The sequence below is a fragment of the Tupaia chinensis genome, unplaced genomic scaffold (assembly GCF_000334495.1).
Source record: "Tupaia chinensis unplaced genomic scaffold, TupChi_1.0 Scaffold000226_1, whole genome shotgun sequence".
Lineage (NCBI taxonomy): Eukaryota > Metazoa > Chordata > Mammalia > Scandentia > Tupaiidae > Tupaia > Tupaia belangeri.
Window position 1 is genome coordinate 5,429,710 of NW_006159701.1, and position 25,314 is coordinate 5,455,023.

General features: G+C 50.0%; 1 protein-coding gene across 1 annotated transcript; it reads right to left on the reverse strand.

The window, feature by feature from the left end:
• Positions 1–1,985: 1,985 nt before the first annotated feature.
• Positions 1,986–25,314, reverse strand: SF3A1 (splicing factor 3a subunit 1). The gene is made up of 16 exons (XM_006147919.2): positions 25,104–25,314; positions 21,472–21,593; positions 16,572–16,779; positions 15,178–15,435; positions 10,793–10,867; positions 9,660–9,810; positions 9,184–9,377; positions 8,191–8,308; positions 7,693–7,878; positions 6,956–7,077; positions 6,607–6,852; positions 5,934–6,141; positions 5,294–5,448; positions 3,393–3,494; positions 3,208–3,279; positions 1,986–2,467 (listed from the first exon to the last, which is right to left on the reverse strand). The coding sequence occupies exons 1-16, from the start codon at positions 25,164–25,166 to the stop codon at positions 2,366–2,368; spliced, it is 2,382 nt and encodes a 793-aa protein (XP_006147981.1). The 5' UTR covers positions 25,167–25,314; the 3' UTR covers positions 1,986–2,365.

A 25,314-nucleotide genomic window follows, 5' to 3' on the forward strand; every position in this document is an offset into this window, starting at 1 on the left:
TTGGAGCTAGGACTCCCTCACATCTCCTGACCTCCTTCCCTCTGGAACAAGACCAGGTGGTGTCCACAGGGATTTCCTGGAGTTGGCTGTGTAGAAGCGGTGGCAGGGGGCTCACTTTAAATGCCCAAATCCCACTAAGAAGTACCCAAACCCCATTAAGAAGCCCATTTCAGGAAGGCAAGTTTCAGTTCTGGCCCCTGGGGCAAACTCCTAGCAACCAGGACTGAGGCACATGTCAGAATGAGGAATGACATTCCATCAACAAAGTTAAAACTGTGAAGGATCCAGGGGCCTAAAGGTGGTATGGTGGTTAAGGTGCTAGACTCCCACATGGTCAACAGCAATTCTAGTCCCAGACCCAGCAGCGTGAAAATCATGCAGAGCACGTGCATGTATGCACAAAATTCTAGGAGGAGAATGGAGAACTGTGGCCATCCCTTTGGGTCTCTTTTCTCTCTCTGGTGAGCACACATGCCCTATAACCAAAAACTAAAAAAATAAAAATTTAAATTAAAAAAAAAAATCTTAAAAAAAACAAAAGTGAGGGATTCAGCATGTGATCACCAGAGAGGGAAACGGCAAGAGCACCCAACGGGGCCTAGTCATGATGCAATCCCTTCTCTTCATTTCTCACCCTGGCAGTTCTTTGTGTACCCACATGTACTTGGGTGTGCTTTTCAAGCCACAGGGTGGAGGATTCAAACCACGTAGGCCATGCAGGACCCAACTCTCTTAAGCACCAGGCTAAGGGCTGGCCCTAAATTTGTACCTTAATCCCATTTTCCATGAACTTTTAAAAAGGCTAACACACAGGAGATCTTCAGAAAGAAGTCAGCCTTGGGTTTAAAACCAAGAAATGGTTATCAGCAGGCTCTTACCCTCTCCCCGCTGAACATCCACGGAAGTGGCTATCTTCCCGTGATAGGTCAATTCCAAAAATAACAGCCTCTGTGTGGCCCTTACTCCAAGGTCAGGACTGCACCAAGTGTTTTACACATAGTCTCTTTTCATCTTCATACCATGTGACTATAAGCATGTGACACAACCTTTCTGGGTCTCAGTCACTTAAGTGTTAAACAGGAATGCTGACAGGAAGATGATAATAGAGTTAAACTGATCACGTGCTAGAAACGGTAAGGAGTAAATTAGTTAACTTTTAGAAAGTTCTTAGAATAGGGCTCAGCCTTGACAGTCTTTATTAATAAACACATTTTAAAGAAACACATCATGTCCCTATGTGCACATCAGGTGAGGCACCTGCCCAGGGCCACAGAGTCAATCAGACGATGGGTGAACTAGGCCTACAGGAAACTGCCACCCTGCACACTCACCTGCATGTATCTACTGCCCATGACCCAGGAACCAAATCATTCATCTTTGTTCTTCTGTGGTGCTGGCAAGCTGTATTAGTCAGTCAGCCCACAGTGCGCCCCAGGGGTCTCTTTATTTTTCACTTTTAGTTTTTAAAGTGTATTTATTTTACAGTCATTCACTGTACATCACCGCAGCATACAAAACAAATTTTCCCAACCAGAATACACTGTATAAATACACAGGACTCCAATGTTTTAAAAGGGCAATTAAAATGAAATGCTTTGTAAAAAATTAAGAAGAAACTTTTTTTTTTTAAGGTTTTGTCCTAAGAGAGAAAGTGAGACATCACCTCCCAGGAGGGATGGCCGCACCACACTCCCCTCTCCACTCTCCTAGGATCTTGGGCACACATGCCCAATGTAATCTTTAAGCCACTGGATCCAGGATTCGAACCACAGTTGGCCATGCTCAAGTCCAGAGTCTGAACCACCAGACTACTTGCTGACTCTGAAACATTCTAATACATAAACGATACGCTGTCGCAAGAAGTTACAAAGCCCAGGATTCCTCACAACAGAGAGGAGCCTCAGGGCACCATGTGGTGTTCACAGTGTGAGTCTAGACAGGACACAGGTAGCAAAGGGAAAATCTTATTACATTGCTCTCACAAGAAGGGTCCAAGAGGTTTATTAGATAGCCCGTGGCAAGATACAAAACAATGACAGTAACAATATTCTATCAGCCAAGTGCAACCCCATACTATAAAACTATCCTATAGGACCCCTTGGGGCTCTCAGCTCCTAAGAGGCTGCCCAAAGAAATGAACGCCCTCAAATCAAGACCCTCACGCAAGGGGATTCCAGAATAGCGTAGAAAGCCCTGCTACTACTATCGATGTGGGGTAGGGAGAATGAACCTCTGCAGGATGATCTGAAGTTCCAAACTGAGTTACGAGGAAACAAATTAGCAGGAAGGCCCCAGGTAGGCCTCTAGAGCAGGGAGTGGGGGGCAGAGTAGCAAAATAGTGGGGACCTGACAGCAGGTTACTCTTCTACTTCTTCCTCCCGCCTCTCTCTTTGAGGGCCAGGTGGATGACAGCGCCATTGGCCATGTTGTAGTAAGCCAGCGAGTTGGAATCCTTGATGAAGATGCCCTGGAAAACAGATGGCATGCCTTAGTGCAGGGCACCCTGGCCTTGGGCACATGACCACAGCTGCACAACTCTGAACTTCAGCCATTCATTCTGGACCTAGCAAGTCAGGAGCTTGAGGGAAGGCAGGGGACAGGCACTAGAAGGCTCCAGTTCCTTCCAGAATGCTTTTCATTCCTTTCTACCAATTTATGCTTTCCCTCTGTCAACATTTGGCTCAAAGCTTACCTCCCTAAGAAGTTGGCCCTGACCAACCCACGGAGTCTTGACTATCAAATCTTAAGACAATTATAAATGACCTAATCCAACCACCTCACTTTATAGGAAAGGAAACAGGCCCTGAGTGGGCACCTGTGGAAGTCCAGCAGGAAACCACAGCATCCCGTGTGACCTGGTACACATCAGGACGAGCTGGACTATCCCCTCCATGACCAGGTGCAAAGTCAAAGTACTAGATTGCACCAGCCAGGAAGGCCCCAGCACTGGATCAGGAACCACCAGGGCGCTCTTAAGTCTTGCCTCGTTGTTGAGACAAGAGGCTTTATGGACCCCACACCAGCGGTGCTGTCAGAGCCTTGCACCGTCAGGCTTGCCCCCCCCAGCACTCCCAGGCAATATCACCACTTCTGGGATGAATTCAGAAGGCCACACCCAGCTCTCTGCCCACTCTTCTGTGTTTCCTTATGACTTAGCTTTTGGGATGCCACAGTGTTGGGACCCAAGATGTGGACACTCTGACTTACCTCATACTGTAGTTTCTGTTTCCCTGCGGGCATGCCTGTGGCTTCGTGAATCTTTACCTTGATGACAGAAACCTGGGGACCAAGAAGAGGTCATTCATCCCTTTGTTAAGGCCAGTCGGGGGAAGCCATCCCTGGACCCCTTGGTTCCCATGCACCTGATGCCAGTTGGTGGCCACAATCCATACCTGGTCCGTAAGAGGGAGGGTGAAGACCAGCACCTGTCCATTTAGTTTCCATTCCGTCTTATCCTGCATGTTGGGCACCTGGACTTTGATGGACACTGGACCCTGCAAAACAGGAGGTGGACATCATACCCCAAGATACTCAGCTAACCGGGAGCTATGCTCTGCTATCCCTGGGCCAGTCCAGACAATGTCACCTGTCCTAGGTCCTGAGCTCTGGCCCCTGATTCATTACTGACAGCACCTGCAATGTCATACAAGTCACTCCTCTTCAATTTGGTTTCTCTTCTTTCTTTCTTTAAATACATATATAGATTTTTTTTTTTTTTTTGAAGAGGTTTTCACTACAGGGGCACATGCATTTGCCAGACAAACAAAGACATAGAGACAGAAAGCGAGAAATCACCCCCCAGGGGGGATGGTCACGCCGCAATTCCTTCTCCTCCATTCTCCTCTCGGGATCTTGGGCACGCACGCACACGCGCCCGGCGTGAGTTTTAAGCCACCGGGTCTGGGACGCAAACCGCGGTCGACTACGTGGGAGTCCAGCGACATAGCCATTACGCTAACTGCTGGTTCCCGATACAGATATTTTTTTCAGAGCAGTTTTCTATAAGGTGCATGCACTTGCCAGAGAGAGAGAGAAAGCAAAAAATCACCCCCCAGGGGAGATGCCCACACCACAAGCCCTTCTCCTCCATTCTCTTGGGATCTTGGGCAGGCAAGCACATGCGCCCAGCACAAGTTTTAAGCTGCTGGGTCTGGGATTTGAACCATAGTCAACTATGTGGGAGCCCAACAACAAAACTGTTATGCCATCTGCTGGTCCCTAGTTTCTCTTCTTTAAAAAATGATCTCTGACTTGGGACCAGCAATTGGCATAATGGCTATGTCGTTGGGCTCCCATGTAGTCGACCATGACTCAAGTCCTGAACCCAAGGGCTTAAACTCACGCCATGTGTGTGTGCGTGAGTGCCCAAGATCTCGAAAGGAGAATGGAGAAGGGACTGTGGCATGGCCATCTCCCCTGGGGGGTAATTTCTCAGTTTCTGTCTCTCTGCCTTTCTGGCAAGCACCCTTGCCCTATAGCAAAAACCTCTCCCTGTAAAAAAAATAAATAAATAAAAAGATCTCTGCCTCACCTCCTGGTGAGTCTGGAGCTAAAGTGAGTAAGTGGGTCAAATGCTCTAAAACCCCCATGATGTACCACAAGAGGAAGAACATGACCAAAAAGGTCAGAAGACCTGGGTGCCTAACTCAGTTTCCCAGCTACCTAGGTTTCACTAAGCCCCAATGTCGTCATCCCCAGGACACGCTTGATCACAACTATGTACAGTACCACTGTGAGCATTAAAGGGAAAGTGCCTGTAAAGCACTTGGCTCTATTCTGGCACTTGAGTAAAAGGCTTAAGATAGGGCCATTGTTATTAGAAAAGCAACCAGGAAAAATACTTAGTCAAATGCATTAAAGGAACAGGAGATGGAACTGTTTCAGTCCCTCATCAGAGCTCGACAGCTTCCTAGGGACCAATAGTGCCAAGGTTCCCACCTCCCCCTACTCCAGCACCCCACCAGGATCCCACTCCCACAGGCAGGCCTCCTAAGGGCTGGAGCTGTAGGAGAAGGCGACTCGGAATTTAAGAACCACACTAAGGATCTCCCACAGGGGTTTAACACCCCTTTCCAACCTCTATGCTGGGCCTCCCTGCTGGCCTCTGAGAGTCCATACCAACATCACCACCGCCACCCTGTTTCTCCAACTGCTGACCCCACACTTAGTGTGCACAGAAGCCTTCGGTGGCTGACCTAGGCCCTGGAAGTCAAAACCCTGGGAGAACAGGGTCAGCCAGGGTACTGTGTATGATCGGACAGGCTGCCCCCAACTCTGACGCCCCGCCCCGTACCTTGTTCCTGCGTAGGAATTCCTCCTCAGGCATGAGGCTGTCCTCTGTCTTTAGTTTCTTGGAGGTGGGCTCATCTTCCATGGGAGGTGGGGGGTGGACGGGGGGCATTGGGGCTGGAGCTGGGACTGGTGCCACAGGTGGAGCAGGCACAAAGGCTGCAAAGACAGAAATAAGCAACCTCATGAGTCAGGGGCAGGGGTCCAGGACTCGAGGCAGATGAAAATCTGAGAGGGGGACATTGCAAAGGCCTTGCCCAGAGGTGTGAAGTGCCACTCTTGGCCAAGTCCGTGGCAAGGGTACCTAGGAGGCTGCCGATTGGCTGCAGGGGATTGGAAGAGGGGCAGGATTAATAATGGAGCAGGTACCAGCTGACAATGAGCACCCGTCAGGCCTCTGAGCCTGTGTGGGGCCTGACTCGTGTGCAGAGAAACCAGCCACACCATTTCAGCATCCTCTCTTCCCAGGTGCTCTGGGTCCTAGTTCCCAGCTCAGGGATCTTTCAGAAGGGATGTTAGGGCTGTCCTCTGGGCTGAGTCCCCAGCTGGAATTGCTGGCACCAACATCGGTCACTGTTCTGACAGTGCTTGGACTGTAGCCCACCCTCCACTGTGGCCTGGACAGGGATGCGAGAAACACTGACCTGTTGGCACAATCATGGGAGGTGGGCGGGGTGCCATGATAGGAGGGGCTGAGGGAGGCATGGGCACCACATTGATCCTGGGTGCATGGATGATGGGCGGCATGGGGGCAATCACTGAGCCCGGAGGTAGCCGAACCACAGACGCCATGGGGGGCCGGGGCATGACAGGTACAGCAGACACAACTGTAGTGCGGACAGGAGGCGGCATCTGTGGGGGCAACGGGATCCACAGGTCACAAGTAGCCAAGGCTGGACTCCAAGGGCACACACAGCTGGCACCAACCAACGGCAGCTGATTCAGCCCCCGGAGCTGAGAGACTGTCACCTCCCATCAGGCCTCTGACATACTGTGCTGCTGAGAGGCCCAAGGAGACATTCTCTCCACTTGGGACATGGCAGACAACGGGAGAGCGTCTCAAAGACCTGCTAAGCCCTGTAGTTCTTCTCTGCCTCTGACATGCTTCTCACATTTGCCACTTGCTTCCCTCCCTGTTCCAACCTCCTCTGCAGACAGATCAGCTAGAGGTTCCTTCAACTGTGAGGCTCCTTCTCTTTTAACTTGACCCGCTCAGCACTCAGGCCCCACTAAAAGACAGCCGCCCCTCTCAGCCAATAGTATCCCACCTCAAGAACCCAGCTCTAAAAACTCGACTGCAGCGTGGCTGCTCCTTACCGCAGGTGGTCGGGGCACCGAGGTGATAGGCGGAGCCGAACTGGGGATGTTGGTGGCCGAGGACGGAGGCGGTGGCTGCTGGGGGATTTCATTGGGCTTACTGGGGCCGATCTTCTCTTTGGTGTCATCTTCTGGCACCAGGCCCTTGGCCTTGTGAATGGCCTCAATCTGCTCCTGGAGGGTAATGTTGGCTTGGGCAGCCTGCTGGGTCCGGGCCATGCTGCCTGAGTGGCCGTCCCAGGTTACCTGCACGGGAGAGCAAAGCCGCAGCTTGTCAGGGCTCCTAGAACTAAGCCCCAGCATGGGAGACAGAGGATGGGGAAAGGACTTGGGTCCTCTTTAGCCGCACCTTTTCCTCTGGCTTTTGGATTTCCTCCTCACCAATCTTTTTACCAATGGCTGTTTCCTCTACACCAAAGATATCAGTACGTCGTTCAGCCAACTGCTTCAGGCTGCTCTCAATGTCCAGACCTGAGAATGGAAGCAAGGCACAGAAACTAAACCAGGTGCCCTTCTGACAAGGCAGAACTTTCCTGATGAGCAGGGTGGAGGCTGATCCATCAGATGAGGCTGCTCTGGGTCCCAACTTATCCTGAGTCTGGGGAGAACTGCCCAATCAGTGCTAAGCCTATAAACCCAGTACTTATCCAACCTCTCTGCTTTAAAAAAGGATGGTGGGCCAGAGACTGTGGGAACAGGGTCCCAGAGTGGATAAGCAGCAGCTAGGACTGAAGCCTGGTTTCCTCCCTTGGGCAATACCCTCCTTCTCCCCTGGCCATGCAGCTGTTGGCACTGCAATAGCAAGACGCCCGAGTTTCAACAGGAGACTGGGGTACTCAGACTCCATTAGCCATCAATGCCCTCATTCAACGAACACTGTTCCAAGCTACAGCCAGATTCTGCTCTGGGATATCAGGAGAAAGTTCCTGCAGAGTGACCTTGGAGAAAACGGGTGGTTCTAAAATAGCGGAGGTGGCAGTGATCCTCCACAGCTTTTGCTCATCTCAACTGCTGCTTGTGGTTTGCTTTAGCAGGTTGAGCCTAACGCAGAGACACCCACAGGCTCTCCTGGGGCTCCCATCTCACCTGGAGCATACACCTCGTCATCACTTTGCTTCTCACGGATGGAGCGGTCCCGCTGCTCCAGCCAGCGGGGGTCTAGGAGCCCGATGCGCATGTGTTCCTGCATTTTGCTGGCCGGGATCTTTTCCCCAGTGATGGGAGACACAAGGTACTCATCTGGAGCAGGGGCTGGAGGCAGGGGCTTGGACGCTAAAAGGAAAGAGTTATGTGTGAGTGAGAACTGTGGGAAGCAACCTGGGTCAGGAGCATGGTGTTTCATCTGCGCCTCCTTCACTCAAACCTGTCTACACAGCGCCCCCCTCACTCCCTGTCCCTGGCACTGCAATGCACCAAGGAAATGGCCTTGTCCCCCTACTTCGAAGCATGTAACAGGGAAACTAGCCATGCTTTTATAAGCTGCCTCAAACCCTCCCAGAAACACACACATTTAAGGAACACAGGAGGGCATGCAGGACTTTCCCTCATGCAGGACCTTCCCAAGAGCTGGGAAGCAGGCCCTACCTTTAGGATCATAGTCTTTGCGCACAATGACTTGGTCTGGAGTTGGAGGCAGAGGTGGAGGCATGGGTGTCTCTGGGGGCGGGGGCACTTTCTGCCCTTCTTCTTCATCATCTGAACCCTGGAAAGCAAAACAGTGGCAGGATTCAGAGAGGGTATGAGAGGCTACCTCCCTGCAGCTAGCCTTGGCAGCTCTCAGGGTATGCCCAGGAGCCCTGGCTCCGGCCAGCCAGTGTCCATGTGCTAAGCCTCCCAGGGCAGCCGAGGCCAGCGGCAGGGGGGGGAGGCGGGCCAGCGGCAGGAGGCCAAGCTGCTTCCTCACAGCATGAATGGGAGCGTTGGGGGCAGTGGTGCTAACACTCCTCCCAGGCATTTCCAGCAGCTGGCACCAGGCAGTCCCAAGAGGCCAAGGGCACTTAACATGCTGGGGAGGGCTGCCGGGGGCGAGCCGGCACTCAATGGCAGCCGCTCATGGAGCAATGCTGGGAGGGAGAGAAAAAGTCAATTCCCACAGACACAGGGGCCTTTCTTTTCAGGCTGCACACAAATTCTTTCCGAGTGGGGAGCAGCTTGGCTCTAGAGAGAGACTCTGGGCCTGCCTGGAGGGCCTAGCTTGTAGGGGGTAGGGAAGTCTGAAAGGAAGTGTAGGCTACATTTAGAGAAGTCCTGGGAACGGCTGATCATCTGAGCCTAGCTAGGAGCTCAAAATGCACCAGAGCTTAAGAGGCTGTAGAGTGTTCCCTGGGGGCTGGCACAGGACACTGGGAGCAAGGGCGCTGGGCCAAGGGCAGGCCACAGAACAGGGCGGCACGGCCTGGAGATCCTCGTCCGTGAATGAAGCTTTGTTGCCAGAGCTGGAAAGAGGTCCTCTGCTGCCTGGGCTCGAGCAGGCCACGCCCCCTCTAGAGGCTCACAGGGGAGCTGGACCATGACTAGACCATGACCATCAGCCTGCTCTCCTGTGGCTCCAGCAGGTCATCCCACCCAGGGGCTTACCTCATCCATATCTTGGACTTGGGTGTCCTGGTCCAGCTGGGAAGGAGGCTCGTCTGCCTTCTCCTGTTTCTCATCCTCCTCATCAGACTCCACCTCCATCTCTACCTCCTCACTCTCCCCAAACTTCTCATAGCGTTCCTGAATGAGGATTCGGGCTCCCAGCTCCTCGGGTGTGGTGGGGGGAGGAAAGTTCCCTGCAGAGGGCAGGCCAACATCAAAGGGATTCTTTACCAAACGAAAAGCTGTATGCCCACTAGCCCCGCCCCAACCTATGTGTGTTCTCGAAGGCTACGGCTGTGTTCTCTCCGTCTCCAGAAGCCCACCCAGGGTGTGGCACAGAAGTTCAGTAGAAATGAAGTCTTCTGGGAGCAGAGAGAAAGAAGGCACTGATCATGCCCACCGAGATCCTGCTGCTCTCTCAGGATGGCTCAGGTTCCTGCCTCACCACCTGAAGCTCACTCTCCCATCAGACCTACCTTGCTCATTGGGCTGGAAGTCTACTGTTTCCACCACCACAAAATCATGCCAGTCTATCTGAGCATAGGCTACCCGCTCCTTCTCTTTCTCCTCCTCTTCCTTCTTCCTCTCTCGCTCCTGGAACTTGGCCCACTCCACTCGGTAACACACCTGCAGGATGGGACATGGCACGGTGCAGAGCAAGTCAGGGTCTGCTCTCGGCCAGGCTGTCACCTCCACAGCCTTCACCAAAGCCAGCACCTCCTCCTGGATAAGATGCTGCTCTGCCCATGAAGGGAAATGGTATATGAGGAAATGGAACAAACTATGGTATATTCATCTGATTTAGCCAGGCCCAGAATGTGGACAGAATGAAAATTCTAAATGCTGTCTGGCCCCGAAGAGCAACTGTTTGTCACAGCCTGAGTTTTCTGCTTGTGTTAGTAAGGGGCTCTGTGCTTACAGGGCATCAAAACCCTCCAGAAAGCCTGAGTGACAACCTACTGCCCCCAGAAGCAGATGTCTGAGAGCCTAGAAACAAGTGCCTTTACATAGCCCCAAAATAGCCTGTACCAATCTGCTTTGTATTTTTTATAGAATTTTTGCTACACAGTGCATGTACTTGCCAGAGAGACAGAGAGAAGTGAAATCACCCCCTAGGGAGGATGGCCACGCCACAATCCCTTCTACTCGATTCTTCTCTCGCGATTTTGGGTATGCACACACACACCCAACCTCAGTTTCAAGCCTCCAAGTCTGGGACTCAAACTGTAGTCGACCATGTGAGAGACCAGCACCTTAACCACTATGTCGCCTGCTGGTTCCCCAGCTGGCTTTCTTGACTAAAGATCTAAGAGCCTAAGAGCATCAAAAGGCATGTATCACCAGAGGACCTGCTTGCCAGTTGGCCATCCAGCTAGATTAGGGGAGGACCCACTGAAGCTGACAGCAAAGCAGAAAGCAGTGTTACCCTGGAAAGCATAAAGAATCCAGGTTTCTCTGGTCTGGTGGCCACAAGGCCTTTCTTTCTACCACTCCCGTGCTAGCGTATAACAAAGTAAGGCCTCAGAGATCATTTCCAAACACAAAACAGATTCCACTCAGTAGAACTTGCACCATCAGCACCTGGTGGCATGAATTCTATTCAGCGTACCTGATCCAAAACTTCTCGAGGGTTTTCGGCCTCTTTTTTGAGCTTTGTGAATAAGCCTTTAGGGGGAATCAAGATCTGAAACAGAGAAAGGTTAAGCACTGTCAGTGTATCACAACACAGGACAGAGAGGTGACCTGCCTGGGCCTGCAGAAAGGCACAAGAGATAGGAAGCATGGGATTCTGGGTCCCAATCCCAGCTCCACTAGGCTGTGGGACTTTGGGCAATTTCCTCTTACAACTTGGCTTCCTTTTACAGAATGATGGCACCACCAGAGGTGGCACTGTCAACTTAAAAGTTGTTCCAGGGATTAGCAGGAAAGGATGCAAAGCACTAGCAGATCACCCAGGACGTGATCAGCATGTAATGGTGCTTTCAGGAGACTGACCTGCTCCCATCCTTCTGAAAATACTATTCGGGACTGCGGCCCATGTGCCCTACCTTCCTGTATGTCTGTGTCCTGCTTTCTCTCTCCACAGTATTCAGCATACCTGACACACACTGACATAGTACTTGTCTCCTCCCCACCATTCCAGAAACTCCCTCAAAGACAGGGACTTTTGGCTTCTGTTCACAGTTCCATCTCCAGCACCCTGACTGCCACTCCACACGTTATTTACTAAGGGCAGGCACAACTTTTGCTGTAGACAGCCAGTATTCCAGTTGCCCCAATAGTACCTACCGCCACTAGTGAAGTGGCTCAGCCCCAACTTGATCCTCCTTGTACCTCCCCTGCAAGAAATCTACCTGCTCGTAGTCTGCCATGGCTATAGACAAATGCCAGTGCCCCAGGTTAGAACAATAAACGTCAACACCCAAGTTCTGAGGTTCACTCAGAACAGATACCATGTACTTAAAATAACCCTTCATTTTGAGCTTTCAATTTTTATTATATTAGCTATATACAACTATAGCTTCTGTGTATAACTGTTCTCTAAACACAGGTATTTATTTATATTTTGTTTTGGAGAGGTTTTTGCTATGGGGCGCATGTGCTCGCCAGAAAGATAGAGACAGAAAGCGAGAAATCACCCCTTAGTGGGATGGCCACGCCATAATCCCTTCTCCTCCATTATCCTCTTGGGATCCCGGGCATGCATGCACACATGCCTGGCGTGAGTTTAACCCACCAGGTCCAGGACTTGAACCGCACTCGACCACATGGGAGTCCAGTGACATGGCTATTACGCCAATTGCTGGTCCCAACACAGGTATTTTAAATAGTTCTTTCTTATTATATACTCAGAGCAATTAAAGTTACAAAAAAACTTTCATCCATCTTTTTGGGAACCAGCAGTTAGCGTAATGGCTATGTCGCTGGACTCCCACGTAGTCGACCGTGGTTCGTGTCCCGGACCCGGTGGCTTAAAACTCACGCCGGGCGCGTGTGCGTGTGTGCCCAAGATCCCGAGAGGAGAATGGAGGAGAAGGAATTGCAGCGTGACCATCCCCCCTGGGGGGTGATTTCTCGCTTTCTGTCTCTCTCTGTCTCTCTCTGTCTGTCTGGCAAGCGCACGCACCCTACAGTGAAAAATCTCTCCAAAAAAAAAAAAAACTTTCATCCATCTTTTTAAAAAATTTTATTATTATTTTTAATTTATTATCATTATTCTTCTATTCCAATCAGAGAGGGAAAGACAGAGAGAAAGGAGAGTGAGAAAGCAAGCTGCCAGGTACAGGACTTGAACCATGGTCAGTCATGTGGGAGTCCAGTGCCTCAACCACCATGCTACCTGCTGGCCCCTCATCAGTCTTTCTGAGTCAGATTTTAACATTCCATTTCTGCATATCAAGATGTGCAGAGCCAGCCCTGTAGCACAGTAGTTAGGCACTGTGCAGAGAAAGCTCATCTCTACATGGCTGACCATGGTTCAAGTCCTAGCCCTGATAGTCTGAAAAACATCTGGGTACATGCATGCACACCCAGGATTCCGACAAGATCGAGACTTAAGAGAAAAAGGATTGCAGTGTGACCAGGCCACTGAGGGGTGTTCTCTAGCCCCTGCCCCGGCATGCAAAGGTGCCCTCTGACAAAAAAAAAAAAAGAAAAACAAAGATGTACAGACCGTCCCTCTGCAAAGATAAGAAAAACAACATCCACTGTTATGTGTAAAAAGAAAAGTGTGGAGACCTACAGATGGTATAATGGCTATTTACCATTAGTCGACCACAGTTCGAGTCCCAGACCTGACGGCTTAAACTCACGCAGGGTGCATGTGTGTGTGTGCGCCCAAGAGGAGAATGAAGAAGGGACTGCAGCATGGCCATCCCCCCTGGGGGGTGAGTTCTTGCTTTCTATCTCTCTTTCTGGCAAGCACATGCACCCTATAGTGAAAACCTCTCCAAAAATAAAGAAGTACACCATGGGCAAATCTATATCAGTATATTTTACAATATAACCATCATCATCATCATCTGATTTTTTTCTTAAGAGGTTTTTGCTTTAGGGGCACATACACTCAACAGAGAGAGAGAGAGAGAGACAAAGATAGTGAAAAAGTAAGAAATCAAACCCCAAGGGGGCTGGCCATGCTGCAATACCTTCTCCTCCATTTTCCTCCCAGGATCTTGGGCATGCATACACACGCACCTAGTGTGATTTTCAAGCCACCAGGTTGGGACCTGAACCGTGGTTAGCCAAGTGAGACTGCTACACCATCTGCTGGCCCCGATAACCTGATTATTTTATTTTTATTGTTGTTACATTTATTGTAGGCTAGTGATATTCCAAATGTCTGTGGAGCTTCTACTGGTCTTCCAATGCCTTCAGTCTCCTGATGGCGCTTTACTGTGAGAGCTGAAGTGGTGGTGTAGGTACAGGCACCACTGGCTGCCATGATCAAGCAGGAGCCAGAGCCAGATCACTGCAGCCCATCTCTTCTCTTGGTTGTGCCGCAGAAGGAGCGAGTGCACTTGGCGTGCTGGCTGATTTTAAGTTTCTCCACCATTTTCCGGAGGGAGGCACCACAGCAGTTCCCATATTTAGACGATGCTGACCTTCTTGGTGCATTTAGCCATATCACTGCCAACTAGGTCCGAGCCCAGAGAGCAATCTGATTATTTTAAGTACCAATGTTGAGCTGTCCAGATTCTTTTTTTTTTTTTTTTGAGAGATTTTCACTGTAGGGCGCGTGCGCTCGCCAGACAGACAGAGAGAGACATAGAGACAGAAAGCGAGAAATCACCCCCCAAGGGGGATGGTCACGCCGCAATCCCTTCTCCTCCATTCTCCTCTCGGGATCTTGGGCACACACGCACACGCGCCCGGCGTGAGTTTTAAGCCACCGGGTCCGGGAGTCCAGCGACATAGCCATTACGCTAACTGCTGGTTCCCGAGCTGTCCAGATTCTTGACTTCAGCAATGGAGTGATGCAGACCCTTAAAATCTTGGGGTCTGCAGTAAAATACCAGAGCTCAAGGGCAGCTATGCGGTGTCCTCACTGTACGATCCTGGCCAAGTTAACCTCTCTGTGCCTCAGTTCTCTTCTGTGAAGTGAGCGTAACAGGAGCTACCTTACACAGGTTAGAGGAGATGACACAGCTGTCAGGCTCAACAAACAGGAGCTACGTTGGCTTATATGACATTAAAGTGTTTTTTATGCCAATGCCTTTTTTCTTCCACAAGCAAATCAGATGCAGAGAGTCAGGTAGCACCCCCAATGAGGTCCTGATGTGGTGACCCACCTCCAGCCTTCAGCCAGCCTCAGATCACGGGCAAGCGTGTGCCTAGTGTACTCTGGGATGTTCTTGGTCTTGAACCAAGAACCTTCCCACCTAGGACTTCCAAGCAGAATGTCACATTTTACTGCTACATTAGTGGCTGGACCCTTAATGCCTATTTAAATGATATTTCTGATTTAAGGTATTTTGTCAGGTAAAGACAATGAAGGCTTCAGAGTCAAATGTGAGTTTAAATCTCAGCACAGTTACTTGCTAATGGAGAGATTATATCATTTCACCTCTCTGAGCCTGTATTTGCTTCTGAAAAATGGAGGGGTGGGGGAACCACTTACCTAGTGGATTCTTATGGGGACCCACAATTAGGTAATAGGAGGTCACTGTTTTTGGTTTATTTCTTCTCAGGTCCTACACTGGACAAGTAAAACTATAAAAACAATTAAGAGCAACTAGCATCTCTTGGTCTTGTCCCGTAATGCTGCAATCACCTACTGATTTCTGCAGCTGTCCCATTGCTCTTTAGAAATAAGCAATCTGTTGTATCTAAAAGAACTAACTAGAAGATAAGATTTTCCATTAAACTACAAGTTTTGGCATTTGCCAGCAGCCTGTATGGAGGAAGCAGCATCCTGCGGACAGCGAGTGGATGGAGAGCTGAGCAGCCACGCCTCCCTGGGCCCAGCGCCCCGGCCTCCCCCCACCTGGGTACCTTGGTATACTGCTCCACCAGCTTCGTAAAGTAGTTGAAGAGGCTGTGCTGCGGGCGGAGAAAGTCAAACTGGTAGTTGCGCTGTTCTTTCTGCATCAGCTGCGTCAGAAACTGGCGCCCATTCCTCGCCACAAACTGAGCTGTCAGCTTCACCACATCCAGGTCAAAGGCCGAGATGGAGGGGGGGTCGGCGATGAACTCAAACTCAGGGGGGGGCTCCTTAGGCACGATGGTCTCCTGGATCACCTGGGCTTGGACCTAAGATGCAGAGGGTGTGTAAGGCAAGTGGCACAGTTGGGCTGACTCCAGATCTGGAGAGGGTGGGAATGTACTCCCCACAGGATGGCTGTGATCTGCCTCTATTAAGTATGTGCACACCATTGACACTTGGGAGCAGAGTCCTAACTCACGAGAACATCAATTTCTAAACCAACTGTGGTCTCAACTCCCTGAATGGCTTTGAGTGAGATCTGTATCCATCTGTATCTCTGCTCTTGCCCTGAAACTGAGGGCCAAAACTGGATGGTAGAATAGCCCAGGCTTATTGAATCCCACCTGAGGAGGAAGGAAATGCAGTGAGGCTGTCATGTGTGCAGAGAAGCCTGCTGAATAAAGCGCTGCCATGACCTCCACATGAACCACGGGGAGTCAGAATGGGGACTATGAATCCTTTTCATACATGAGGAAACTGAGGTAACCTGAGGCCCTAGAAGCCAACAATAATGCAAGGTCTCAGAACCTGACTTCAACTTTCACTTCCTTTTGCAAAACAAGGGGCTACCTTTTCTACCACAATTTAAGAGCAGAGCAAAGTCCAGGTCTACACAGGAGGCAGAGGTGTTGGCCTTTCCTGTCTTAACCCACAACTCTCACAGCTCCTAGTGCTGGCTGCAACTCTCCCAAGCCCAGCACAGGGAAGGCGGTGATAGGACAGGCCAGCGGAAGAGACCCTGAGAAGGTGAGATGGAAGGGAAGGTGCTCACAGGCCCCACCATCTCCTTCAGCACAGCCAGCCAGGTAGGTCAGTGCACACCATGGCACTGTCATCGTGCTGTGATCAAGGCCCTGGATAAATCACACTTCTCCAGGCCTCAGACTCCTCATCTGTAAAATGATCATTCTGCTGGCCTCTTCATGCAATCCCCACGAGGAATCAGAGACAAGGCTCACAAACTGCTGAGCACGGAGCACAAGCAGGGCTCAGGAAATGCCAACTGTCAGCAACACTTCACTATCTGGGCTCAGAGTGTGCCTCTGTCAGGTGGTGTAACGACCTCACTTCTCTCCCTGGGTGGCTGTGAGGTGTGGACAGCAGAGTTAATCATGCACCACCCTCCCTGTCCTAGCCTCCCTCCGGGCCCCTGGTAAGTAATGACAGGGAATGGGCTCCAAACCTTCTGGGGCAGCTGCTGCTGGGTGGCCTGTTGCTGCTGCTGCATGACCTTGGGGATTGCAGCTGAGGGCTCCTGGGCCTTCCCCTCCTTGAACTCGCTGACCTTGTGTCGGTAGTAGGCATGGTAAGGGTCGTTGGGGTTCAGGAAGTTGAACTTGGGGTTGTTGATCTCGTTCTGTCGTATCCTAGCTTCAAATTCAGGCCCGTTTCTGGTTGGAGGAAATAACAGAAGAATCAGTGCCACAACCCTTGTGACTGCTCCCGTTCAAGCCGCTTTCCTGCCACCATCCACTGCTCAAACTAGCTGTCCCTCAGCACAGCAAACATCCTCCTCGAGCCTCCTAGTGTCAGCGGTCAGTGCCACCTGCCTCACAGGGTCTGCAGGCTGCCTCTAATACAGGGGTTCCCCAGTCTTGGTTGTTCCTCAGCTTCTCTACCAGTTCTGCCATTTCCAAGGCCATCTGAGTTTTTTCTTTTCTTTTCTTTTTTAGTTTTTTTGGTATAGGCTGCATGCACACTATACCATCAGAGAGAGACAAAGAACATCGACAGGGGGATGGCCATGCTGAAACCCCTTACCTTCCACGCTCCTCTCAGGATTTGGGGCATGCACGCACACATGCCTGGCATGTTTTTCGAGTCACTGGGTCTGACGCTTGAACTGCACAATCAGTCATGCAGGACCTAGCTGCATTAACTACCATGCCGCCTGGTTGGTCCAGCTTTTCTTTCAATAAAAGTTACTCTTAAAAGTGTATTTAAAAAGGAATATACATATTATTACTTCAAGTAAAATCAGTGTAACATTATTAACAAAAGGCAGCCAAAAGTGAGTACAATAAAAACTAAGTCATATTATCAAACTTTAGCCTGAAGTTTGCTGAGACTAGCGAGATTAGCAAGAACTGGAAAGTGTTAAAGCTGCACCACCACCGGGGCCAGCAAGTGGCTTAGCAGTTAAGGCACTGGACTCCTGCTGCTAGAGTCCCGGACCTGGCTGCTTTGGAACTCACACTGGGCACGTGTGTGTGTACCCCCAAAATTTCCAAGAGGAAGATAGAGAATGAATTGTGGTGTGGCCATCCAGTCTGAGTGATTTCTCACTTTCTCTGTCTCTCCAGCGAACGTACATGCCCTATAGCAAAAATCTCTCTAAAAAAAGATACACCAGCACCAAACTGAGACTTCATCTTTTCGGTAATGAAGAGGATTGAAAAAAAGAACATAAAAACAGATGATTTAATACCTTATCTGAATGCTGCCTAAAATCTTCTCATTTACTACTAGTGAGCCTATCAGGAACGCTGCCCTAGCAGGAGCTGGACCTGCGCTGCTGCGGACACCACACTCAGATGACGGAGTACTCTGAATGAATTCTCCCATGGCTCTCTGTGCCCCCAGACAGAACCCACACCCTCAGTCTGCATGCCTTCAAAAACAGGATAATGAGCAAAAATGTCCCATCATGATGCTTAGGAAGCCCTGACTTTAAGAGTGTCAATGGCAATGTGTCAAGGTGCCACGTTTACATATACCTGTGTCAGAAAGCACACTAACCTTAGGACATAAAACATGGACACACTCAACTCTTCAGGTCACTGCTAATTCATTCTGACCCAGAGCAAGAAGATGCCAAAATCTTTTGGAATCACACAGTCACCTACAAATGTGAGGGGCTATCACTCCTGAGAAGGCCAGAAAGGCTGTTTCATAAACATTCAAGTTGATACGGGTACAGGAAATGCCTTGTAGGGCTTCCACTGCTCTGGCCAGAAGCCCACACTGAGAGGTACCCGAACACATCAAGGCACGGCTTTGGGGGCTGGTGCCGGTCCTCAGACCTTCACACCCCTGGCCCTGTGCCCCAGATTAGCCAACACAATGATTTGTGCCAGGCTGGTGGTCATTAACACCCAAGCTACCTCCTCAGAGAGTTCTGGTGACACCCTAGAGCATGACTAACACCATGAGGTCTCGATGTGACAATGCACTAGTCCAAGTGGAACCTCATGCTTTGGGAAGAAGCATTGCCCCCTCCTGAAATAATGCCAGCTGCACACGAGGAGGGTGAATGCACTTAAATCCTGCTAAACTAGGTCACCAGACCCAGGAAATGCCAGGGTAGAGGGTTGCTAGGCTCTGGTCCTCTCCCGTAATACTGCCTCCTCAGGCCGTAACTCACCACATCGGGAACAATCCAAAACATAACATGGTGACAAGGCAGGAGTATTTATTCCAAGCTATTCTGTTACTTTGAATTAGCTTAATGTTAATTTTAGAATGTATCCTCTATCACGAGGAAAAGACTTCAGCAGAAAAAGACATGATTCTGACTCAACTCAGCTGCTGGGACTTTTTAAGGGTAATTTCCATTTCAGTGTCTTGACAGGAAAAGGCAGGGAAGGGAAGATGTAAGCTAGAGAGGAAAAATGCATTTTGGAAAACCACACTTGGCTGCTGAGTTCTGCAACCTGCTCCATGGGCATCGTGAAGCCAGAGGTGAAGCCCTGAGTCCCGCGTGCTTGCTTTACCCCTGGGTGAGAGACTGGGCCCTTGCTGCCAGGTAAAAGGAAGTTAAGTGTGCAGGTATAAGAAATACCTAAAGAAGCAATGGCTGTCACTAGAAAAATCCAGAGACAGATAAACTCATTGTCTGTGGCAGCAGAGGACGGCACGAAATTATTGGAAAGCTATGTGGCGAAAATTTTTTTTTTTTTTGAGAGGTTTTTGCTATAGGGCGCGTGCGCTCGCTAGACAGACAGAAAGAGACAGAGAGACAGAAAGTGAGAAATCACCCCCCCCGGGGAGATGGCCACGCCGCAATCCCTTCTCCTCCATTTTCCTCTCGGGATCTTGGGCACGCACGCACACGCGCCCGGCGTGGGTTTTAAGCCACCGGGTCCGGGACACGAACCACGGTCGACCATGTGGGAGTCCAGCAACATAGCCATTACGCTAACTGCTGGTCCATGTGGCGAGATGTTAAGGCAGTCTTCAAATATGCTCTTTAGCCAGCAAGGTGCCACACACAAATTTCTTTTAAGGAAACAATCTAAAAGGGAAAAAACATGTTTGAACTTTCCCAGAGCTTCACTTGCCAAACTGAAATGCTGGAAACAGCCTCAAAAGAAAATACAGAGTCAGCCAAGTGAAGGAAGGCCCTCAGCCTCGACCTGGTACATCCTCTCAATGGAGAATGCAGTGTCAGGAAGACAGCGGAACACAGAGAACCGATTCCCACACAGCCTAGAGGGGAAGGCAGGGTGTGAAAGCACCTCTGCTGGTATTACAGGATCTAAAAATGGTGCCAAGGGCCAGAAGGAAACATGGGAAAGTGAAAACCTTTGGTAGAAACTACTGTGGTAGGGAGTGGTGATTTCTCACCTAAGACCCTTTTCCTATTTACATTGTTTCTAAATACCAGGGAAAAGGGGAGGCAGGGGCGCTTTTGTGAGACATTACTTTTTTTTTTTTTAAGAGAGGCTTGAGATGTTGCAATCCTCCCGCCTCAGCTTAATGAGTAGCAGGGACTATGGGCACATGCCGCTCCACCTGGCTTTCAGGATGAGCTGAGAATCAAACCCCGTTCTCCTATGGGGCCTCAGCCCTGAGTAACAGCATCAGATAGCATGTACTACCATGGCTGGGCCAAAACATTTACGTTAAACCAAACACTTGCTGCCCTAAATCTGGGAGCAGCAGATAGCATAATGGTTACGTCGCTAGACTGCCACGTGGCTGACTGTGGTTCGAGTCCTAGATGTGGTGGCTTTAAACTCATGCCAGGCATGGGTGTGTATGTGACCAAAATCCCAAGCGGAGAATGGAGAAGGGATTGCAGCGGGACCATCTCCCCTGAGGGGTGATTTCTCGCTTTATGTCTCTATCTCTCTGGCAAGCACACACACTCTATAGCAAAAATCTTTTAAAAAAATTTTTTTATTTTGTTTTGATGTGGCCTAATAATGCTCAATTCATCACTAAGCAGGCAATGACCATTCCCCACAGGGTACGCTCTCCCACTTTCTCTCTCTCTGGAGCAAGCACATGCACCCTCTGACCAAAAAAGAACAAACACTCTTGGCTGGACATGACATGCTGGATGCAAATGAATACTTTAAAAACCTTAAACTATAGGGGCTGGCAGGTGGCATATTGGTTAAGGGTGCTGGACTCCCCCATGGCTGACCACAATTCAAGTATGGGACCTGCTTTCTCATTTTCCCTCTTTCTCTCCCTCTCACTCTGTCCCTCTAAGGTCAAATTAAAATAAGTAAATAAATAAAGCTAAATAAAATAACTCTTTAAAAAAAAACCAAAAAACCCTAAACTAGGGGAGGAATCCTGACCAATTTCCATACCCATTGGTATGGAAATACCACAGAAGACAGCTAAGCTAACACTGGCACCATACAGCTGAACTACACGGGGTCCATCACCTTACTCCTGCCTCACAAATGAGGTGGCATTTTATTCAAATTTGCAGATGGGTTACTTGAAGCTCTGTGGAATGTGGTCCCCGTACAATAAGAATGATCAACTCCCTTTTTGATCTTCCTCAGGCCAACCAATTAGAAACAGATACACATAGACACACATGGATGGACGCACGCACACACACACCTGTGACAGAACAGCTTTCCAGGTATTTCCGCAGACCCATGTTAGACACAGAGGCTCCTGGTGACTGTGGGGCTGGGTATGACTATCACTCTGGCCACTGCTGTGCTGTATTGTGAGCACCAGGCCTGCCTGTTGGCTACTTCACCACACATTGAGTATTACAAGGTAACAGGTGTAAGCCAGCACCACTCTAAAACCCAGTGAAACACCCAGACTGAGTTGGGATCTCTTTGTGCTAAAATCCACCTCTGACCCAACCCAGAAGAAGTAGCTGTTACCTGGCCACAAAGCTGGCAGTCTTGTCAACGATGTTCCTGACCTCTGGAGGAGGGTAAATAATTCCCACCACTGGCTTGGAAGGAGTAGAATCCTCCTTTGATGCTCCTTCCTCTTCTGTGGGCTGTAAAAAGCAAAGGAAATAAGGTCTTAAAGTTCCTGGCTTAGGGCAGGATCCCCAGTTAAACTCCTCCAGAATATTGTTGAGCATATACAACCTTCTCCTAGTTTCCCCTTGGGTTAGGACCTCTGCTTCAGAAAAGCAGTTCCCCTAACGGTACCACACTTGTCTGGGCCACTCCAGGGGAACCAGTGAAAGGGCAGCCTCCCTGGTTCCCTCATAGGCAGACTTAACAGTAGGACCAGGAATCTGCATTTTACCAAGCGCCCAGGTAATTCAGATGCAGGGGCTTTGCCCACATTCTGAGAAACGATGTTTCAGAATCGATGGGGCTAGCAGATGGCATAATGGTGACTGACGTTGCTGAACTCCCACATGGCTGACTGTGGTTCAAGTCCCGGATCCAGCAGCTTGAAACTCACACAGGGCACATGTGTATGTGTGCCCAAAATCTTGAGAGGAGAATGGAGAAGGGACTGTGGTATGGCCATCCTCCCTGGGGGTGGGGGGTGTGATTTCTCACTTTCTGTCTCTCTCTCCAGGGAACATGTTCACGCTATAGCAAAAAATCTCTCTTAAAAAAATTCTTAAAGGGGACCAGCAGTTAGCATAATGGTTATGTCACTGGACTCCCACGTAGTCGACCACAGTTCGAGTCCCGGACCCGGTGGCTTAAACTCACGCCGGGCGCGTGTGCGAGTGTGCCCAAAATCCCAAGAGGAGAATGGAGGAGAAGGGATTGCAGCGTGGCCATCCCCCCTGGGGGGTGACTTCCTGCTTTCTGTCTCTCTGTCTCTCTTCTGTCTGTCTGGTGAGCGCACGCGCCCTATAGCAAAAACTTCTCCCCCCCCCAAAAAAAAATCTTAAAAAGAAACTGTTTCAGAATTGATAAGGCCATATCTGTAACCCTGCATGGAATATTTAATGAATGATTGCTGAATAAAGAAATGGGAAACTCCTCATTGGCAGCTTCAAGAAATGGGAAACTCCTCATTGGCAGCTTCTCTCTGTTCCCATACTCTGGGTTTTAGAATATGCCAAAGTTCTGTGAAACGCCACTGGAATAGGTGTTAATTTTCTCTTGAATTCCAATATTCTTTCTCTAGCAGCTTCTTCCCTTTAGTAAACATTATATTACATTTCCCTTAGTAAAGAGTATATTATTTTTCTAAAATAAGAAAAACAGCATCTCTCCCCTGCCTTCATGTTCCTTTCTGCTATGGCCTTCTTCCTCCACTTCTCCTGGTAGCTAAACACTCTGAGTTCCTGCTACTTCCTCAGCTCCCATTTGGTCCCCATTTATTTCGAGTGCTCCTGTCAAAGTCGAACACACTTGCCTACAGCCAACTACAGCAGTTCCACGGGCGTGGCTGGTGACACTCCTTCACAAAACCTCCTGCAACTCTCAGGCCCCATTCTCACTGGTCCTTCCTTCTTGCTAACCATTCCACCCCAGTTTCCCTCCTGGTTCCTGTTTCACCTCCTGCCCTATAATGTTGGAGACCCTCCAAATTCTGTTCATGGTTCTCGTCACAGTATTCACGCTATCCTCAGTTGGGCATTTGTGACCACATGCTCCATTCCTACCACCTCCAAGCTGGACAGTACCGCTGGAACCCCAGATCACCTGTGTGCCTGCGCCTCAGAGCTTTAGCCCCAGCTGACTCCTGGGCACTTTCCTCCCTAACTTCTTTTCCCAGTTACCAGATCATCCAGGTCAGAAACCCCTCCCTTTTTCAACCTCTACACTCAGTGATAACATTATGAAGCACAGGACAGGTCCAAGTTCCTTTTCTGAGCACTTTAAATACATTGACTCGGAGCTAGCGGGGAGTATAGTGGTTAAGGTGATGGACTCCCAGGTGGCTGGCTGCGATTCGAGTCCCAGACCCAGTGGTTTGAAATCCAAACCGGGTGTGTGCGCACATATGCACAAGATCCCAGGAGGAAAATGCAGAGGGAATGTAGCATGACCATCCCCCCTGGGAGGGGGATTTGTCACTTTCTATCTCCCTGTCTCTCTGGCAAGCGTACGTGCGCACCCTATATGCCAAAAACCTTAAACAAACAAACACACTGACTCTTACACTCCTCATGAGAGCCCTATGAAGTAAGTGTAAGTATTCTTGTTATCCTCGTATTACAGATGACAAAACAGAAATGGAAAGCTTGAGTGGCCCAATTGGCAGAACCAGAACCCCCAAATATCACTTTGGCTGGACAGCAAGCACCGTGGTGATTTTTTGATTTTTTTTTTTGCCCATCCTCCTGCCACAACCTAGGCCAGGTTCCTCAGTATCCTTTGAACAGAGTGACCAGTCTCCATTCTCCTAGCAATTTTCTACATCACTGCTCACCTATCTGAATTTCTAGAACATAAATGCCACTCTCTAGCTTAAAGCCCTTCCTTTTCTCCCCACTGTCCACAAGGAAAAGGTCAAATTCTAAGAATGGCATGTCCTGCCACCACTGTCCCAACACTGCTTCAACAACACCTGCTCATTTACCCTTGACCAGGGAGGGACACCCCCTGACTCCTACTCCAGTGTATCTTACTTTTCCCTGGGGCCTTGGAAAATCTCAGGAATACAGACACTTAAATATGCACGGAAAGCAGGACAGTCTCTTCTGTCATTTTCCCTGCCCTATTCTAAACTCAGTCATCAGCATTCATTATTGTGTGTGCTCAATAAAAGTTTGCTGATTGACTAAAGCAATGCTATTTCCCTTCCCCATTCACTTTCCTTATGAACTCCGATCATCTTTCTAAAAGCAACTGCCTTTTCACTTCTGTGGGCTTTCCCTATCTTAATCTCCCCTCTAAACCCAGCAAGCAATGCTAATTACAGATTACGGTTGCCTTCATATCTAACACTCCTGTTAAATAGCCTATCACACCGCACTGAAATTATTTATGTTCATCTTTCCCCCTGGTCGGATGCAGAGCTTTTTAAGGGCTGTGGCTGGCATTGAACGGTGTATCACAACCCAGACCGCAGAGATCTGTTGAACATTCAGGTAGGTGTGTCTGTCTTCTATGAACTCCCTAAGGTCGTATGCCATTCATCCTGGTGACGTCCGGACCGGCATGGTGTCGGGCTTAAGTGTAAGCATTAAGCACATGCTGAGAATTCACAACCGGAGACACACCTCTCAGGCCGGGAAATTAAGAGATTCCTGGGCAAAGACTACTGGGGGAGGCGGGGGTCGCAGAAGACGGGCTCGATCAGTGCTTTTCATACTTTCATCAATCACCCCGGGATCTTGTTAAAAGGCACACCCCTATCATGATAGAAGGTCTAGGGCGGACACTGCATTCATTCCTAGTTAAGTGCCCAGGTGTGCAGATGCTGCTCGCTCCCCTAAGCAAGAGGCTCACGGGAAGCGCGCTGCCTCCTGGGACGTGCAGTCCCTCCGAGCTCGCCAGAGCGGCCGCCAATGCAGCGGCCGCGCGGGAGGGGAGGGCTGAGGCCTAGGCTCGGACTGCTGGTCCAGGTGCGGGGGGCGCCGTACCTGTTTGGGCTCGGTGGCCACCGGCGGCGGCGGGGGCACCGCCTGCACGGGTCCGGCCGGCATGACTGCGACGCTGAGGGCTGCCAGTCCGCCTGCTGGTCGGTGCGCTGTGCCGCGTCAACACAGCCTCCTTGCACGTACGGTACGACGAGCTCGCAAGATGGCGGCGGCCGAGGGAGTCGATGCCGAACAGGCGGGAATGACGCACTTC